Here is a 20,940-nt window from a genome sequence, read left to right on the forward strand (position 1 = left end):
AGAGAAAAATAGGTACCCTGAGGATGAGTGCCAACCTAGACGCTGCATAGTTATCTTCCATGCACTGTATATGCATGTCTGAAGAAGAGAGCAGAGCTAACACAGCCTGGAATAAAGTATGTCAGGGTAGTATTAGGGTGCTTAGTCTGCATCTGACAACTGTTTATTGATTTCCATGGTTTATTCGAAGCTGGTTCAGACACAAGATTTATAGTAGAATCTGCAAATATCATTTTGAGGTATTTTTTTAAAAATAGATGCACAAGTAAGAAAATTGTAATAACCTGTTCACCTGTTAACCTGACCCACTCCAGCCTGCAGAATGTTAAGGAAGCATCATCATTCTGATAAGATCATCACTTTGTTCACTATACTCTGCCCACGTTAGTAACTTGCCAGGGTTATATTGACAGTACTAACTGATTTCTGCAACACCATCTACTCCTTATTTACATAAAACTGTAGCTAATAGCATTTAAAACACATATAAAGACAGACTCCAAGCATTATAAAAACATCATTAAAAAAATATTCATTCATATATATATATATATATATATATATATATATATATATATATATATATGCAAGTTTCTGAATTCATTTTGCTGTCAGGCTCCTGTGATTCCCTGGACATCAGCATTTAAACAGGGTGAAGGACACATTTCCTCTTGGCCAGCAATAGGAGCAGTCAGTTGAACTTAGTTTACATAACCTGATAAGTAATAATTTGACAGGAGAGGAGAGCAGAGTGAGCAAAGGGACAACCTTATCAGTCTGCTGCTTCTTCCTTCTCTAGTCACAAGCAGGGGAAAGAAAACTGTACCATTTAAAGTGATATTAAACGTTTTATTAAATTATATTAAACACATTTTTTTTAAATAACAAACATGTTATACTTTCCTACATAGTGTAATGGTTTTGCACAGAGCAGCCCCAATCCTCCTCTTCTCCGATCCCCTGCTGGCACTTTTGGCTCCTTCCCCTTTGAGTACCCCCCAGCAAGCTGCTTGCTAGGGCTATTATTCGTGCAGGCTCAACCCCGAGCTGCACCGTGTGCATCTATTAACACACATTGTGTGGCTTGGCCCCACCCCCCACTCCCTTGTCACTGGATTTGATTGACAGCAGTGGGAGCCAATGGTTCTTACTGCTTTCACACAGTCCAGTGAGGAGAGAGGGAGAGAACAGCAGTGCTGCTCTTTTGCACAGCCCTGGAGTGAGATTGGGCTCATGTAAGTATTCATGGGAGGGGCAGCAGCAGCTAAAATGTTTTTTACCTTAATGAAGAGATTGCATTAAGGTAAAAAACCTTCAGCCTTTAGAACCGCTTTTTGTCAGGGCTGTTTAAGTATGTTTAGTAAAAAAAAAAGTCAGGGAACAAGGGACATAACTTACAATTAATCTGATCTGTTCCCTTGTACTTGCTGGCTCATGCTTTGATTGAAATACAGTACTGTGCAAAAGTTTTAGGCAGGTGCGAAAATATGCTGTAAAGAATGTAAGAATGCTTTCAGAAGTGTTAATAGCTTATTTTTTTAAGTTAACGAAATTGAAAGTAAATGAACAGAAAAAAATCCAAACCAACCTTTGCCTCCAAAACAGCATCAATTCTTCTAGGTACACTTGCACACAGTTTTTAAGTAACTCAGCAGGTAGGTTGTTTCTAACATCTAGGAGATCTAACTAACCACAGATCTTCTGTGGATGAACACTGCCTCTAATCCTTCTGCCTCTTCAAGTAATCCCAGACAGACTTCGTGATGTTGAGATCATGGCTCTGTGGGGGCCAAACCATCACTTCCAGGACTCCTAGTTTTTTAAGCTGAAGATAGTTCTTAATTTCATTGGCTGTATGTTTGGGGTCATTGTCAAGCTGCAGAATAAATTTGGGGCCAACCATATGCCTACCTGATGGTATAGCATGATTGATAAGTATCTGCCTGTATTTCTAAGCATCAAGGACACCGCTGATCCTGACCAAATCTCCAACTTCATTTGCAGAAATGCAGCCCCACACTAGCAGGGAACTGCCACCATGCTTCACTATTGCCTGCCTCATTATTATATCGCACTCCAGCCCTTCCAGAAGAAACTGCCTCTTTCTACAGCCAAATATTTCAAATTTTGGCTCATCAGTCCAGAGCACCTGCTGCCTTTTTTGTGCACCCCAGTTCCTATATTTTCATATAGTTGAGTCACTTAGACTTATTTCTTATGTCGGAGGTATGGCTTTTTGGCAGCAATTCTTCCATGAAGACCACTTCTGGCCAGGCTTCTCTGGACACTAGATGGGTGTACCTGGATCACCCACCTGAATTTCACCAATTTTGTTGTGATGGCAATGCTGGACATCTTCTGTAAGCATGATGTGTCTTTCCTATGCTGCATTATGTTTCCTTAGCCAACCACTGCATCTATAGTCCTCAACGTTGCTCAATCAACGATGTCCTCAAGGCTGAGAAATACCCCTGATCTGTGGTTAGTTCTCCAAGATGTTTGGAACAACCTACCTGTCAAGTTCCTTCAAAAACTGTGTGCACGTGTACTAGGAAGACTTAATGTTGGTTTATAGCCACAGGGTAGTCACACTAAATATTGATTTGATTTAGATTTTTCTTATGTCTGCTCACATTGCATTTTGTAATTTGATAAAAATAAACAATTCACTATTCTATATGCAAACTCCATGTCCCAATTATTGGTTAATGGTCTGCTGTCAGCTTCAATACCATTCTACAGAGGTACCCAACAGGGGTGTCCTCTGTCCCCATTATTGATCGCAGTGGCCATTGAGATGCTGGTGCTGAGATTCCAACATTCTGCCCTCATTACAGGTATTACACTGGGTGATAGGTCTGATACCTTAGGTTTATATGCAGATAACCTTATTCTATACTTGTAGGATGCATCAGCATCATTTAAGGCGGCCATGCAGATGATATATGACTATGGGGCTTATTCTGGCCTTAAAATCAATTGGCAGAAGTCAGCTCTGATGCCTCTTCATTCGAAAACATATTCCCGAGATGTAGCGGTTTGCCCTCTTAAAGTAGTGTCCTATTTTGGAGTGCTCATTACCTTATCACAATTGGAGGCTTTGAGTCTTAATCTAGACCCCTTACTCCAGATGATTAAACTTAAACTTGGCATTTGGGCCAGGCTACCTCTGTCAGTGGTAGGCAAAATTAATCTGATAAAGTTTATTCTTCTTCCAAAATGCTTGTATATGACCTTTCATATATCCATGTTGATGCCTAAATCGTTTTTTAAAATGTTAGATACACTATTTACATCATTCATCTGGGCAAACAATAGATGGAAACTCTCTGTTCTACAGCGGCCTAAAGCTGAAGCTGGCATGGCGCTTCCCAATATGTGCTACTATTATCTGGCAGGGCAATTATGTCATTTGGGTAACTGGTTGTCACTTGTCACTCCAGAGGTGGTGGAAACACATCTGGCCTGAGAGTTAAATCTTAAACACTTGCTGATAGCATTAGAGGCTCCATTGTTAGCTTTGGGAAGGGAACACATACCTATTTTGACTCTGGCACGTATGGTGTGGAGGGAGGCTAAATAGCTGGGCAAATTTGATGATACAAATCTAGATTTACCCCTCTGGCACAACCCTATGTTTCCTCATAGCCTGAACTTCACAGACCATTCCTTTTGGGAAAGTAGGGGACTTGTTGCACTAGAGGACATATACACAGGGAATGTTATGGCTTCCTTCATGGATTTACAGAGAAAATATGAACTTCCCCTATGGCTTTTTACAGGTATCTCCAGTTACGCCATGATTTACAGACTAATTTCGGAGTTACTAGCACTAAGTTCTCTGACTATCCATTGATTGGGGTGTTGATGTCACAGGGCCCTAAAGGTTACATTTCTACAGGTTTCTCCCATTTATTGGCTACCTCACTTAACACAAATCATCTGGTGATTTGCAATAAATGGCAAACACTTATACCCGATCTGTCAGATGAGGACCGGGAGAAAGCATGTAACTTGCATTTAACCGTTTCACCGGTTATTAATAGCAAGCTTATTCAACTATACAGTACGTGGTACATCAGTCTTACCTGACCCCTGTAAGGTTGCATGCACTGCATTGTATCCCAACACCAGTGTGTACTAGATGTACTAACCAGCATGCAGACTTTATTCACATTATGTGGCTATGCCCTGTTATTGATGTATACTGGAAACGAGTGGCCCCTGTGCCATATGATCCACACATCTGTCTACTGGGTATACTAGATGAGGAACAATGGCCAAAATTTACTAGAATAATGCTGAGAAATTAGCGATTTTGTACTTCTCATGTATCTGTGTACCAAACCTTATGACTCTTTACGCTCATGTTGAGCATGTTGGTTGTTGAACCAATATGTCTTTTATAAATATCTGTCAATAAAAAGAATAAAAAAATAAAAAATAAACTGTTAAAATTTATATTTTGGAAAGCATTCTTACTTTACAGCGTTTCTTCACACCTGTCTAAAACTTTTGAACAGCACTATATTCCTCCTCGGATCCACCCCCTACCCCCACCATCATGATCTTCCAGTGTAGCAGGGGTTATTAGAGCTGAGGGACCTGTCGTATGTACTCAGCTAGTGTGCTGACTATACCTATTCTTTCTGTCCGCCTCCTCCATTCACAGAAGCTGTACTTTCCTCCATTCATAAATAGTTTTTCATTCATGGAAGCGAAAGTACAGCTCCTATAAATGGTGAAGGGAAGGAGGGCAGAAAGGGCTGGCATAGTCAGCACTCTTAAAGAGTACATATGGCAGGTTCCTTAGGCCTATTAACCCCCACAGCAGATTATGACAGTGAAAAGAAAGATTTTACGGTGGGAACCAGCTGCACAAGAGATCATATATTTATTTGTTTTATTAATAAACGTAGGCGTTAACATAATTATGAATGTAAAAAGGGCAGATTATTTTTTATAATCATACAATGCTTTACTGAAACAAGCTTACCATACTAATGAATGACTGTTTGTGTTAAACAACATACTCTACTTCTCCTGAAATGTGTTATTATGCAATTGCAGGCTGCAGTCTACACTTTCTTGTGCTTACATTTCTTAGGCACTGTCAGCAGCACTCCAGTTGCAGTCACTCTGCTGGAGAAAGAACATTTGCCTTCCGTGCACTATGGTGTAAACTTGCTGTCATTAGGTACTCTGTGGTATGAGAGCTTGCTGATTTTCAAAGTGGGAGTGGAAGAGCTGCAGAGTGTTATCAGGATCAAATACTTCTCCATCTAAAATCTAATGATCAGATTTCAGATAAGATTTCACAGCTTCTTCCTCAGGGATACTTAAAGCCCTGCAGTACCAGCAGAGCAGCCTTTAGGGGCTGCTGCTACTAAGCGAATCTCTAATGTATCTGTTACATGCAAATCCCTGGAACAACTGACATTGTAACCTACAAGCAACTGAGAACTTTTACCACTGCTCTCAGCTAAGAAACCATTCTTATGTTTGCAATGGGAAAGGGGAGGAGGAGTCACTCAGCCTTAGCCAGAGTACTAAGAGGAGCAGCTGAGAAGCACGTCTCTTTACTGAATGGTGCTCTGCAGTCAGTCAACATCCCTATCACATCTGCCAGGGTCAACATGTGGGTAGCAAAACTCCTGCTTGCCTTTCTGCTTATCCTGTGTGCAGGTGAGTTCTTTACATCAGTGATGACCTTTAAATGTCTTGCTCTAGGATGAAAGGAATGATGATCTCTACATTTTTTTTTGCAATTTATTTATTAGTTATGTGGATTATTATTCAAAATGAAAGAAAAAATGTTTTTAAAAGCTGTTTTGCACATTGCATCATTTTCAGATTTATATCTGATGATTACAGAGGATTTATATTTGATTGTGCTTATTAAAATCCCCTTATTTGTACATGCACATTATCGATCTTCTGTAACAGAGCATAGAAATAAAGAGAAACAAAGCTGTAAAAAGTAATTGAAAGTAATTGAAACAATAAATTTTCGTTTTCAACATCTAATGTTATCCCTATTTTTAAAACAGCAGAATAAAATCTATATTTTTAAATTCTTAGATTTTGTATAACATTTTTAGATTTATACATGGTATGACTAAAGTGAGTATGTTATACACCGAGAATTCCATTGGACTGACACAGAAATAAAATGGTATAGATCTAGATATTATTTTTTCATAGTTTTTTTACCCACCAGGCATTCATTTATTCTAATTGTATATGTTTTGTTCGTTGATCTGTTTAAAAGTGTATTCACATGCACAATGTAATAATCAAACTCTAGACTGATACGTTTATATTATTTATTCATGTATAATTAGCCTGGATTGTTCAATTAACAGTTGGGGTCTGAGTTTATCAATTGCATAGTTTCATTCTATAGGGCAAATCTAAACTTTGTCCAAGTTTGTCTGAATTAATCAGACAATTCCCCTCTGGCTTTCTTTTCATCTACATCTGATGTACATTTTATCATGTGTGTATGTGCGGTGGAAAGACTAATAAATTGTTGACCTGAAACAAAAAGGTCACTTACTAACTGGGTGAATTGGTGCAAATGATCTGTACAGAATTCATTGCAGCAAGTTAGTAAAATGAACTGCACAGAACTGATAAATACGGCACTTTTGGCTTTAGACTGATCTGGTTTTCCACCTAAAAGAATAAAATGTGTCAGGTTACTTTTACTGTCTAAGTCACATGCATGTTTGGAATACCTATCTTCAGGCTATTTTCAAATCACTAGTGTCTGTATAGGTGCTATTATCAACACAGCAATACTTACTGTATATAATACCAGCTATAATTTATCACTAATGTTAATAGAACTTCAAAGGTGGAATTTACAAATACAATTTTGATGGATTAGCTTTGGAGTTCAAACAAAAATTGTACAGTGAAGCATTCTGGGATAACAAAAATTGAAAGAAGCGTTTTTTTTATTTTTTATTATTCTTTAAACATTTACTGGGCAGTTTAACCAGTTAATTGTAACCCTGCTGTTAGTGCTTTAATGTGAATATTTCCCCTATTTTAGATTGTGCAGAGTTCATATGTAAGGATACTTTAATAAAATAATGCATTGCAAATAGCTAAAGCAAAGTCCTGTCATTTCCCTTCTATTGTGTTTAAAAGAAAATCTGCTGTGAATGGTTGCCGGGGTTTTCGGTCTTACATTTAACTACCAATTTGCATTATGGAATACGTGGAGTCCGTGTGCAGTTTTAAATTGCTGCCACAGAATTTGCAATATTACAAATGGCTATAGCACAGATTGTTGGATTATATTTGGCACTTTTATCACTTCAGGCACTCATGGAAAGGCCTTCTGTTAGTTAGAAATGAGTTTTACTAAATTTTTTACCGTAAAATAAAAATACGTTGATGGAAACAAATGAGTGAATATAGTTATAAATGCACAGGTTAGATGACGTGACAGAGTGACAGACACATTCCTATATTACTGTACAGAATAAGAACTGTAAGAGAACAGAACCTACACTAGTAATTGCATTTATAAAGCTGAACAAATGGCAACTCCAAAAGAAAAGTAAGCAAAGAAATTGGGTTTTAAAATTGCCTACAAATATGTCAGGTCGCAAAAGCTCTCTAAGGACTCCCTCTGACCAACTAATCTCTGGAATAAAAAAAAAAAAAAAATAGTCTTATATTTTTTCATTACTTACCCCCCCAAGACAAACTAAATTTGCTGGGTTAGTGCTAAGTGCACTAACGTGCATGTTCAGACAATCCAGGATTGCATATGCAATCCACGATTGCCAGGATCATCCACTGTTTTGTTTGCTGCTTAGATCTTCTCACCTTCGTATGCCCAGGAGTGCCTTGATTAAAGAGGGTTTCTAATTCTATAAGAAGTTAGGAACTACATATATATATATATGATGCAGTTCAGTGAGTGAGTGTTAACCCTTGGACAGGAAGTATGCCACTGGCAGGATCACTAGGTGACAATGAGGGAAAAAAGTCTGATAAAAGGAAACTAATGCAGCCAACACACTTAAGAGCTTGTAAGTTGCAATATATATATATATATAGATATATGTATATATGTATATATATATCTATATATATATATATATCTATATATATATATATATAGATCTATATATATATATAGATCTATATATATATAGATCTATATATATATATATATATATATCTAGATATATATATCTAGATATATTTATAGATATATATCTAGAGAGATATATATCTAGAGAGATATATCTCTATATATAGAGATATATATATTTAGGATTAGTTAACTATATTAAGTCGCAGTAAATCTATTGTGATATTTGTGAAATAAAGGGTAAAACATTTTTAGGGTGCAAAAAGAAAAACACCTGGACCCAATGTTACTTTATTTTGCATATTTATTTGGGGTGCATTTAGTGGGAAATACAATGCAGCATAAAAAGGTTGTTACAATTGTAAGGGATTACTTTTAAAAAAAATATGTGGGTTTTAAAATGCATGTTTGATGCATTCATGAATTATCTGATGATAATCTGGTAATTAGCAGATGTACACGGGTATTAATAGTAGAACTCCTAACAGAGGTTGAGCTTCTTTGCAACCATTCTTAAATTAACCTCTGTCAAATGACAAATAACAAGATATCTGCAAATTACTCTCTGAGAAAATTGGTAATTTCAGGGGTCTGCATCTGTACAGTCTAGTTCTGGCATATTTGGCTCAGTATAAGTCATGTGACAGGATGCAGGGTGCATTGAGATAACTGAGATGTACAGAATTTGCTAACTTTTTAACCTTTTTTCTATTAGCTTCTTGGCTTATGGGTACTTGGCATTACAAATTTAAATGTTTTATTTCTTTTTTGTTATGGGCGTGCTTTTATTTTATTTTTTTTTTAGTAACAGGACTGTAATATAAAAGAAGCAGAAAGGGGTTATGCATTAAAAAAGTGCATGTTCAGTTGCTCTTGTTTAGTTTGTATATCTGATCTAATGATAGAATGTTTTCCACTGCATATTTATGGTTTGCATAGCTAGAATAAGATGTTCACCAATCAGTTTATCTTTGTAGATAAATGTTTTAGCAAGCTGAATTTAAATATCCAGAGAAAACAGGATTATAAATGTTTGCATATGTGAGATTATCCTCATAGTTTTGCCATGTTCTTATATACAAAACAAAATAAGTGCAGCACAATGGTAAAATAATGAGTCCATGTGCACAATATAAAATACAAAGGGACCACAAGTCAAAAGTCAAACGAGATGTTCTTATATGTTGCTGAGCAGTTGTTATTATTATGACTTGACAGCACAAATTGTGTACCAACCTATGGTTTGTGGCATCATCATGTAGCCTTGTTGGCTACTCGAAACACAATGTAACTGTGCTGTTATCTTCTCTGAAATGACATTGAAGGATCATTAAAATAAGACTGTATTTAAGCAGACAGATTAACCATGGCTATGTGTAATGGTCTGTAACATACAAATTGGTTTGTTCTGTTGTAAACATCACAATGTGGAAGTGTCTTGTTAAATTATGAGTTATGTGTCATTTATTTGTTAAGGAATATGCCAAGAGCATTTAGCAGTAATCTGGGACATATTTATCTGTGTGAATTCCATGAATGGACATGTAAGCATCAGCAGCATGTGTAGTTCAATGGGTACAGCTGTATTTTGAGCATTGCCAGTGGCCTGGCTTTAATGCTGTTGTATGTTGTTATCTGTGAAACATATGAAAGCCAGCCTTGCTATTTAAAACGTTGAGGTTACAGAAATATGGCTTGAAGCTTTAGGAAAAGAACATTCCCCAAAGAATTAGATCACTTTGTAACTCAATTAAATAATGAGAGAGCTTATTTATGTATTTGAAAGAATAAAGCCAAGCACATTTTGTGCACAGAACAGTACAGAAATGTAGGATTATATAAGACTGAATGTCTTTATAATTAGTTAACAGAAGTGTTACTTTGTATTAACATAGAATAGCAACCGACTTAAATGCTTTATAATGATTTTGGATTGTGGATCTTTAAATGTAGGTTTTGGTTATAATGTAATTTGCATATATATAACCTCCATGAAGATCCATAGTTAAATATATAAAGTTTTGAGAATCATACTAACTGATTATTTTGCAATGATAAGCTCCACAGAATTAGAAAATTGAAACTTCAGCTTAAACGCAGATGCTTGTGTCTTGTGGGAGTACTGCATCTGCAGGGTGTACAAAAGCAGAGACTGCATAACGTGCTGCTGAACTACAACCCTCTGTCCACCACTGGTGAAACTGTGGGGCCTCTACACTTTACCTCTATGCTTTTAGAGGTCTGCAATGATTTCTGCAGTCCACTTTGATTTCTGAAAACCAAAGTAAAGAGACTTCTACTGAGCATAGCTGAAACACCCAATAATATTTCCGTCATACCAAACCCAGACAAAGCAGTATATGGTCCTGGAAAATAGCTTTTTAAAATACTTTTAGGGAACTTGTTCAAAGCTTTTGTATTTCAGCCTGGCAGTGCTTGGCAAATAACATGCTCTACTTCTATGTAAAATCCACCTGTAGCCAGTTAACATATTATGGCCTCAGAGTTTGTAATCCCAGGCTTTCGTTTCTGTGGGTCAGATATTCCTGACTGTGCCTATATTTCTAGTCTTAATATTTAGGAATTACAAAATGCAGAGAGAGAGTGTATGCATAGCAAAGATTGATTGTGAGAGTGAAAGGCTATAGTTTTACCCAGATGTATTGTAAAAGTCCTGTTTGAATCCAAAGCAAACCGAGATGGGTCCTTGTTACTTATGTTTATTCTATTCTCCTGAGATGTCTGAGCAGGGCACAACACCTCTGACAAAAACACACTTTCCTTGTCTTGCACTCCTCCATTTACCTGGCCCAGGAATTTTGTTAGACCCACAATCATATTTCTGTGATACTGGCAATATCATTGTAACTGTTCTGCCATATTGTACATTTATGGTCTTGGCTGAACAATCTGTTTATGTCTTTGTGTGCTGTGGGGTCAGCTCCAGACTGAAAGTAAGTATTGCAGATTGAGCTGAACACCTTGGGGGCATTGAAAAAAAATGAGAGTTAATTTTTAAGCCCTTACAAAGCCTAATCCTTAAAGTAAAACTTCACTTAAAAAGTGAAGTATCACTGGTTCACTCCCTCCCCCAGTCTCTAACTGAATTACAGTTTATTTTGGGAGGAGCGAGTACCTTAGCTTTTATTGGTACCAGCTCCCACTTCCAGAATGCTTGCTTAGTGATGGCAGGAGGTGTAAGGACAAAGAGTGGCACGGGGGCTGGTGTAGCAAGCAGTGCCAGCTGGTGTTTGCAGGGAGCAGATGACCATAGATCAGCAGGCAGGAACCAGGAACTGAAACACGGTGACACTTGATCAGCAGACAGGAGCATAACCAGGACACAAGGTCTAGAAGGTCATCAACAGCTGGGCAGCGAAGTACAGGAACATCATCTTTCTGTACACGCTTATATGTTTGTGCATGTGTGCCAATACCATTGTGCAATGAGCCTTTGCTCAGAATTAAGAGCATGTGGATGAGCATGTAATAACCTTCCTGTTCCAACACAAACCAAGCTTTTGCGCTGCGTATGCACAGTGGGAAGCCAAAACTTTTTAGTCAGGAATCCACAGCCAGCTCCTATATCCAAGATGATGGCACAGGGACCCACAGCAGTAAGAAGAACTGGCATTAGAAAGGCAGCACTGGACTCCAGACTCTGCTAAGTACCTGATTTTTCCTTGTCAAAAGAAGTTTATTGAGTATACAATGTTATAAAGATACATAAAGTAAGTTTACAAGGATCTATAAAGTAAGCTCATTGTTTTACAGTAGGGTTTCTATAGGTAAATATAATGAAATTTCAAATATTAAACACTGGGTTTACGTAAACCTAAATTAAAGATATATATCATTTCCTTAGTTACTTTTGTAGGTATTTAAATGATTTATACCTACTATACATATTGTTTACAAGTAGAGTGTATATAGGTCAAATAAATTCTGATAATGAGCTTTAATCGTAAGGTGGAGAAAAGGAAAGAAAAAGAAGAAAAAGGGTTGAAAGGTAGAGGTATGGTCCACAAGGTTGTCCCGCTCGTCAGTTTATTATTCTTTTTAGTTCTCTTTGAAGCCTTAGAATGGGTGTCTCTGTAAGTCATTTAATCTGTTACCATGGCAACAGGACAGAGTCATTGAAGTTTGACAGGAACTGTTGTTTTATCCAAGGATGCCAAAGTTTTTCAAATTTTGGAATTTGATTTTGATCGATGGCTACCATCTTAGCATGGGACATTGTATTATTCATTCTGTGAATTGTTTCTGCTAGTACCAATGTAGGAGATTTCCATGCCTTGGCCACTGTTTGTTTTGCAGCCGTTATTAGTTGGATCATAAGTTTGAATTGAGAGAGTGTTAACCATTCCGGTTTTAGATTAAGTAAAGTTAAATATGGATCTGGTTGTATTATTTTTTTAAATATTTTAGATGCAATCACGAAGACTTCCTTCCAGAAGGTTTGGATTACTGGGCACGTCCACCATATGTGTAAATATGTGCCTATTTCTGGGCATCCTCGAAAACAAAGAGCTGAGGTATTAGGTGAATATTTTGCCACTCTAGCGGGTACAAGGTACCAGCGAGTTAGGACTTTATAATTTGTCTCCAGTGCTAAGATGTTGGGTGAAGATGACTTAGATGTGAGCCATATGTTAGACCAGTCCGTGTCTTCTAAAGTTCGTCCCATGTCCTCCTCCCACCTCTGAACGTAAGAGGGTCTATTAAGATTTGCTACTCCATATAATTGATTATAAAGTGATGAAATTGTACCTTTAGCAAATGGATCTTTTGTACAGATTGATTCAAAAATGGATAATTGGGATAATGGTGTATCCCCCTTTAGGAATGGTGTATAGAAATTTTTGATTTGGAGATATCTAAATATCTCAGAGTTTGGTAGATCATATTTTTCTCTAAGCGATGGGAATGAAAGGAATGATTTAGATGCTATGAAGTCATTTAGTGTCTGAATGCCTGATGTTGTCCAAGCTTTAAAAGAATTTGGGTAGATCCATGCCGGATAAAAGGCCGGATTTCTGATAAAAGAAAGGAGAGGATTGTGTGGAGATTGTAACTGATATTTGGTTTTTAGTTTATCCCAGAGAGATAAGAAGTGTTTAGTTATGGGATTATGAATTTTAAAGCGGTCTTTAGGATCAAGCCATAATAAATTTGATATTAATAGAGGGTCATTTTCTGAAGCCTCTATAAATACCCATAATGGGATTTGCTGTTTTGCATGGTATTTGGACAGACTGGCCAAATGTGCTGCTCTGTAGTAGTTAGTAAAATTAGGGTATCCCAGGCCTCCTTTATTTTTGGGAAGATGTAGTGTGTGTATAGGTATACGTGGTTTAGAAGAGCCCCATATAAACGAAGTTGCTCTTTTTTGTACTATTCTCAAAAAATAGGAAGGAATTGGAATAGGGAGGACTCTGAATAGATAAAGCAATTTGGGTAGAATAGTCATTTTGATTGCATTAATCTTCCCTATCCAGGATAAAGGAAGTTGCGACCATTGTTTTATTAGATTTGTGATCTGTCTTAATACAGGAGGATAATTGGTTGAGAATAAGTCAGAATGAGATGCTGTTAATTGAATTCCAAGATATGGGATTGATATTTCTGCCCATGTGAATGGGAGTGCAGCCCTAGCCGGGACCAATTCCATGTTTGTGAGTGAAATATTAAGCATTAGGCATTTCTTAGGATTAATCATAAGGCCGGATAGGGCTGCAAATCCATCAAGAGCTGGTATTAAGTTAGGACCAGAGACCTGTGGTGATGATAGAAAAAGTAATATATCGTCTGCAAATATACATAATTTGTGTGTAATACCTCCTACTTCAATGCCAGTTATAGTTTGGTTTGTTCTGATGTATTGGGCCATGGGTTCGAGTATAAGGGCAAATAATAAGGGAGATAATGGGCAACCCTGTCGGGTACCTCTTTCGATATTAAAGGCTTCAGATTTGTATCCAGCATATTTTATATAGGCTTTGGGTTTATTATATAATGCTTTGATCCATGTTAAAAAATGGGGTCCAAAACCCCATTTTTGTAATGAATATTGCATATATTGCCAGGATACTGTGTCAAATGCCCTCTTAATATCGAGAGATAGAAAACATAAAGGGATTTTCCGTTTTTTAGTAATATGTGCCAATAACACTGCCCTGCATATATTATCGCCTGCCTGTCTATTTGGCATGAAGCCTACTTGATCTCTATGTATTAATTTTCCTATAATGCTATTAAGGCGTTTTGCTATTATTTTTGCTAATAATTTAATATCGAGGTTTAACAGAGAGATAGGCTGATAATTCACACAGGAAGTATCATCAGAAAGGGGTTTTGGGATCATACAAACAATTGCCATTAGTGTTTCTTGCCGAAAAGAATGTCCATCTAGAAGTTTGTTGAACGTTTCAGTGAGAATGGGAGAGAGTATTTCTGAGAATGTTTTATAGTATAAAGCCGAGTAGCCGTCTGGGCCTGGTCTTTTGTTAAGTTTTAGGTCTTTTATGGCGTTAGCAACTTCATCTATAGTTATAGGCTCATCCAAACTGCTTTTTTGATTCTGAGATAACTCAGGTAAGGTTATTTTTGAGAAGAAGGATTCAGCCTCTGTAGGATTAAATTCATTGTTTGTCTTATATAAAGTTGCGAGATGTGAGTGAAATTTATGGACTATTTTAACTGGATTACAAGTGTAAACATTTTTTGATAATTTCAAACGTATTGGTTTGAAAGATTTGTTAGTTGAATTTAATGCCCGAGCCAAATATGTACCTGGTTTGTTTGTATTCATGTAGAAATTGTGTTTGGAGCGTTTGAGGGATTTATCAACTGACTCAGTGAGAAATAGATCGTATTCCAATCTAGATTTTTCCAGATGAGATTTTGTACTCTGAGATGGATTATCTTGAAATGATATGTAGGCTGCATTAAAATTGAGTTCTAGTTTTTTTGCTAGATTTTTGCGTTCCCGTTTAAATAGTGCCATTTGTCTTTGTATTGTACCACGCAAGACAGGCTTATGAGCTTCCCACAGTGTTATTGGGGAGATGTCTGTTGTATTATTAATTGATATGTATTCCTTTAAAGCTTGTTCAATGGCCATCTGATGTAGTGGGTGTTTGAGCATTATGTCCGGTAAGTACCACGTTGGGTCATGCGCTTTTGGTATGGCTGAGGCTATAGTAGTGTATACTGCATTATGGTCAGACCACGGAATCGGAATTATATCTGATGCAATAATTTCTGGTATCATTCCTATTGTTAGAAAAATATGATCTATTCTGGTGAAGGTTTGATGAGGGTGCGAGAAATAAGTGAATTTCTTTTTCATTGGGTTACTTTCTCTCCACGAATCTACCAGATTGTATTTGGAAAGAAGTTGAGAAAAAGGTAATCTAGAGGTTATTTTGGATGGTGTAAAAGGTGATTTATCTAGAAATGGGAGGAGGACCTGGTTCGAATCCCCACACATTATCACTGTTCCTATTTTGTGTGTATTAATCACTTGTAATATATGTGAGAGGAATGATGTAGGTTGTTTGTTAGGAGCGTAGTAGGAAATCACCGTGATTGCTGTATCCATTATATAACCCATGAGTATCAGGTATCTACCTTCTGGGTCTTTAATTTCTGATGATAAGGTGAATGGTGTGGATCGGTGAAATGCAATTAGAGTTCCCCTTTGCTTGGTACAGGCAGAAGCCGTGTAAATTTGTTGATAAAAAGGAGAAATATATTTTGGAGTAGAATCTTTGGTGAAGTGTGTTTCTTGGAGGCATACTATGTGAGCCTTCTTGTTATGGAAAGCATGGAAGGCTTTGGTCCTTTTTTGAGGGACATTTATATAGAAAGTATATTCAGTGGTGCCATGGCAATAGATCAAATAGTTTTGACTTACTTTTTGTTATGCAGAGCTGACTGCGCAGATCAACATGTGTGGACTGAAGAGATGAAAAGATAGAAAAGAAACCAGTGAATTCTGGAGTAAAGAGTAAACAAAAAACATATGAGATTAGATGATACATTGTATAAATTATTTTTTGCAAGTAATCACAATTTACCCGTGAAAGAGAATAAATATCTCTCTCAGGGGAATAAGTGCCTTCGTCACACTCCCACATAATATGGTTGGGAGAATGAGGAGGGCTAATGGGGGTACACGGATCTTCCGCTTACAGGAGAGAAGTGCTATGTCAAAAGACATCAAAATGATGTTTCATTAATTGGAGTGCAGAATATAGTTTTTGTTGAAATTATTTATTCCAGGGTGGTTGTATATGGTTAGTCTTGCCCTAGGCTAAATAATTCAGTTAGAAAGGTACTGTTAATAACTTTGGTATTGATGAAGATAGTTTGAATTATTTTGGGATTTTAACCCTTTTAGAGTAAACAATTACATATTTTATTCATATGCAACTGTTTAGATATGTTAACTCATAAAATTGAGGTTGTATTGCTTCAGATTAGAATAAACAAAAACATAATTCTAGGAACTAGTTAGGTAATAATATATTTGTTTTAAGAAAAGAAAGAAAACGCTTCCATTACTTCTGGATTATTGAACATATTTGTCCTAAAAAGTAATAAATCTATTGTTATTACTTGATAATATATAACTGAACAAGAATTTCCTTATTTCACTTATATATTCTAAGGCTATATGAATCAGAAGTAATAAGAAATATAACTGGAATGTAACATGATCCCACACAGTGTGTGACTATCAGAATGCAGTTACATTCAGTTATAAATATAGGTTTTTTATAGAGAACCATCTCTTAGTATAATAAATGAAGAGATATCAGGAATTAGGATGTCAGTCCATTGAATCTTCTTGGTCCATGGATGATGTGGCATAACGGCCTCTTTTGTGAGAATGATGATTCCCATTTTGTTCTGAAATTTTCTGGGTGCTGCCTGAAGGTGAAGATGATGCCATTCTTCTGCGTGTGGGAGTGTTGCTGCTTGTGGGTTCTGTCAGATTTAATTTTAAAAGGGTTTGTTGTAGTTCATCTGCTGATCTGCTTCTGTAAATTGTACCTTGGTAGTTAAATCTGACTGAAAAGGGGAAGCCCCATTGATACATAATGTTGTGGCGTTGCAGTTCCATTAGTTGGGGTTTCATGGATCGTCTTTTAGTAATAGTAAGTTGGGATAGGTCAGCAAAAATTTGATAATTGTGTCCTTGAAAATTAAGTTCCTTTTTTTCTCTTGCAGCAATTAGTATTTGTTCTTTCGTTCTGTAATAATGAAATTTTGTGATTATATCACGTGGGGGTCCATCTTTCTTTTTGGCTGTGAGGGCTCTGTGTACTCTGTCCAGTTCTAAACGTTCAATAGGGATATCTGGCTTTAGTTCTTGTAATAGAGCAGTAATAGTAGATTGCAGGTCTGTCACAGTTTCAGGTATTCCCCTTATGTGCAAGTTTGAACGCCTGGCTCTATTTTCGTAATCTTCGAGCTTAGTTTGAAGTATTAAATTCTCTTTTTTTAATTGTTCCAATTCTGTTATATTTTCTTGGGTTGTAATTTCAATTTCATCCATTTTTATTTCTAGGGCTGCGGTGCGGTTTCCCAGCTCTCTTATTTCTTTGGTTAGGCTTTTTGTTATTTGGTCTGAGGTTTGTTTTAAAGCCTTATGAAGCATCTTTTCAAATTGTAATAATATTACTGGGGATGCTGAGGAGGCTTGTGGAGAAGTTTGTGAGAGTACCTGATTTTTAAGAGTCAGCAGCTACAACAAAAATCCTATTTAACCCCTAAGTATTAAGCCTACAGTAACTCTAAACTGACCCCTAACCTAACAACCAACACTAATGCTAGCCATACAGATCCATATTTACTTTGTGAGGTGTTGATTATTATTATTATTATTATACAGGATGTATATAGCACCAACAGTTTGTGCAGCACTTTACAACGCAGGCCAATACAATTACATCAAAGCTCAATTCAGAAGGAATAGGAGGGAAAAGGAGGGGAGGTGGTACAAAAGGTATACTGCAGGGGATGATCTGATGAGGTGACTCAAGTACAGTTTTTTAAGTGGAGATGGGGTAGGCTTCCCTAAATAAAGGAGTTTTCAAGGATTGTCTAAAGATGGACAGGGTAGGAGCTGATTGGATATACTGGGGTAGGGAGTTCCAGATGATGGGAGAGGTTCTGGAAACAGGGAAGTGGTGTAGAGATAGAATGGGAGGGGCCCAAGAATGGAGCCTTGGGGTACCCCAAAAGAAAGAGGAAGAGGAGCGGAGGAGGTGGTGTTTTATGTGACGCTGAAAGTACGCTGACATAGATAAGAGGAGAACCAGGAATGAGCAGAGTCACAGAAGCCAAGGGAATGGAGTTTATTGAGAAGGAGCAGGTCATCAACTATGTCAAAGGCAGCAGAAAGGTCTAAGATTTTGAGTGTGGAGTAATGATCATTGGTTTTAGCAGTTAGTAGGCTGATCTATTAAGCTATTCAGTACGAGATACCCTTGCCAAAACAACCAATTTTTGTCACTGATTACACTTCTTGATAATTTCTAAGAGTTATTTTTTTATCTTATATTTATCAAAATATGTTTTTCTCTTTATTATACTGCTGTTGGATATCCACTACTTCAAGAGTATGCAGTATTTGTCCTTTATGAGAAGCATGTCTTGTTCTTTGCAGTAGAACTAAGAGAATGTATTATATAATTACTAAGCTATAAGTCATGCAAACTTATTAAAATCCATATTCTTTGAGAAATTAAAGTAGGTACCTTTTGTCTTGAAAACATTTGCATAGATGTAGCACATGAAAAGAAAATACATAAGTTGCAAGTGGAAGTCTCATAAAGACTAATGATTTGTATACAGTTATCATTGCTACAAAATAATTACAGGAAATCTCCAAAAGCAGTAGTTATCTGAGGAAAGTACTTTACAGTAAGGATATAAAGGTCATGTAACAGTGAACTTTGAGCTGCTTTTAAATAAATAATTGTATTTGCCAATGAGAGAGGAAAACATCTGGGTTTTGCCAGCAAGGAACATATGATGACAATTGATTTGTAATAAGTTTCAGGAGGAAAAAATGTCAAGTCATTGTGGTTGTATATGTTAGATCACTGGAAAAAGGATGATAATATTAAATGAATCATGTGGCTATACTAGGACAGTTTATTGGCATGTCTCTGTGGTTTTTTGGTCAGTATTACTCCATCAAATGCTTTGTGTCAGCGTGTAATGTAATGTTTTCTTGTCAGCAAGTTATTGTTTTTTTTTTTTAATTTACCGTTACTTTACAATCACTAAGCTACGTTTTTAGTTGTTTAGTGGAACACAGTCCATGGAGAGAAGTACAGTGATCAAGATTACTTATTAAAATCAGACACCAAATACAGCCATATTTGTATCAGATTTTTATACTTCTTACTCATCATTGCATTTCTCTACATGGATTATGTCTTCTGTTTCTGTGTTGTATGTAACTGACCAAAAGCTTGGAGTCTTTGGAAATAGGTTGTGGTGAACATGATCCATTGTCGCTAGTGGCAGTAGCTTTTTTCTACATCCATCATGAATGCTGCTGCCAGACTCATCCACCTTACCAATCACTCTGTGTCTGCTACCCCTCTCTGTCAATCCCTCCACTGGCTTCTGCTCACCCAACAAATTAAATTCAAAATACTAACTACTTACAAAGCCATCCACAATTTAGCCCCCAGATACATCACCAGCCTAGTCTCTAAACACCAACCTACTTGTTCTCTTCGTTCCTCTTAAGACCTTCTGCTCTCTAGCTCCCTCGTCACCTCCTCCCATGCTCGCCTCCAGGACTTTTCCAAAGCCTCTCCTATCCTATGGAATGCCTTACCCCAATCTGTCTGCTTATCACCTACACTATTAGCTTTTAGACAATCCCTGAAAACCCTTCTCTTCAGAGAAGTCTACCCTACCTACACCTAACAACTGTTTTTTTTAATTTTCTCCATTAGCTCACCCCCCACAGTTATTAACTTTTGTTTCCACTTGACCCTCCCTTCCCTCCCTACTGTATTGATTTGTATTGTAAGTGTATTGTCTGCCCTCATGTTGTAAAGTGCTGTACAAACTGTTGGCACTATATAAATCCTGTATAATAATAATAATATATGGTGGACCATAGGTATGTTAAAGCATTACTGTGTTTTTTTTATTAGGAATTAAATATTTAAACGTACCCCAGCAGCTTCTGTGAAAAATGTGTATATGATGGCTTACCTTTACTAAAGAGAGCTGCTATGTCTAGCAATTTTAACTTCAGCCTCTTGGCTCCAAACACATACTGTGGTGCTTTAAAAAATCTTCTCTTGGTTGTGCTAATGGTGGTGGTAACAGATGAACAAACTGAGTTTGAGTGAACAGAGAGTTCGACCAGAATTCTAGCTTTTTGAGGTTCTGTCATGGACGTACTGTGCATGGCTCTGCAACTGGCCACAGGCGCACGGGTCCATTGGGATGTGTTCCAGTCCATAGGCATTCAGCAGTGAATAGACGTACGCCAATGCGCATGCGTGTGCGCAGATCGCGGACTCACGCACAGTAACACAGCTTTGGCGCCCAGTGATCCTTAAAAGGGGCCTCTTCAGAATGCATCCTTGCTGTCTGATCTGCAGCTCATCCTGTACCTAATCCTGAACCTGTATCTGCTCAAGTGTTACCCAGCTTCTCCTGACCTCGCTGCTGTCTCCAGTCCTGACCCCTTGGCTTGCCTTTGACCTGCTCTGTGTTCCTGTTTGTTTGATCTCCTGTTGCCGATTCTGCCTGGACTTTGACCATTCTCTGCCTGCTGC

The 20,940-nt window shown here is 37.2% G+C and overlaps 1 protein-coding gene across 3 annotated transcripts in view; it reads left to right on the top strand.

The window, feature by feature from the left end:
- Window positions 1–5,134: 5,134 nt before the first annotated feature.
- Window positions 5,135–20,940, top strand: part of HGF (hepatocyte growth factor) — a 192,195-nt gene continuing 176,389 nt past the window's right edge. For 2 of the 3 annotated variants that reach the window (XM_073619565.1, XM_073619567.1), the window contains exon 1: window positions 5,137–5,685. In XM_073619565.1, the coding sequence (XP_073475666.1) occupies window positions 5,499–5,685 (187 nt within the window). In that variant the 5' untranslated portion in view covers window positions 5,137–5,498. Of the gene's footprint in view, window positions 5,686–20,940 lie in introns of all 3 variants that reach the window. The other variant, XM_073619566.1, reaches the window with a different exon arrangement.

Source organism: Aquarana catesbeiana, linkage group LG03, assembly GCF_042186555.1.
Source record: "Aquarana catesbeiana isolate 2022-GZ linkage group LG03, ASM4218655v1, whole genome shotgun sequence".
Classification (NCBI taxonomy): Eukaryota; Metazoa; Chordata; class Amphibia; order Anura; family Ranidae; genus Aquarana; species Aquarana catesbeiana.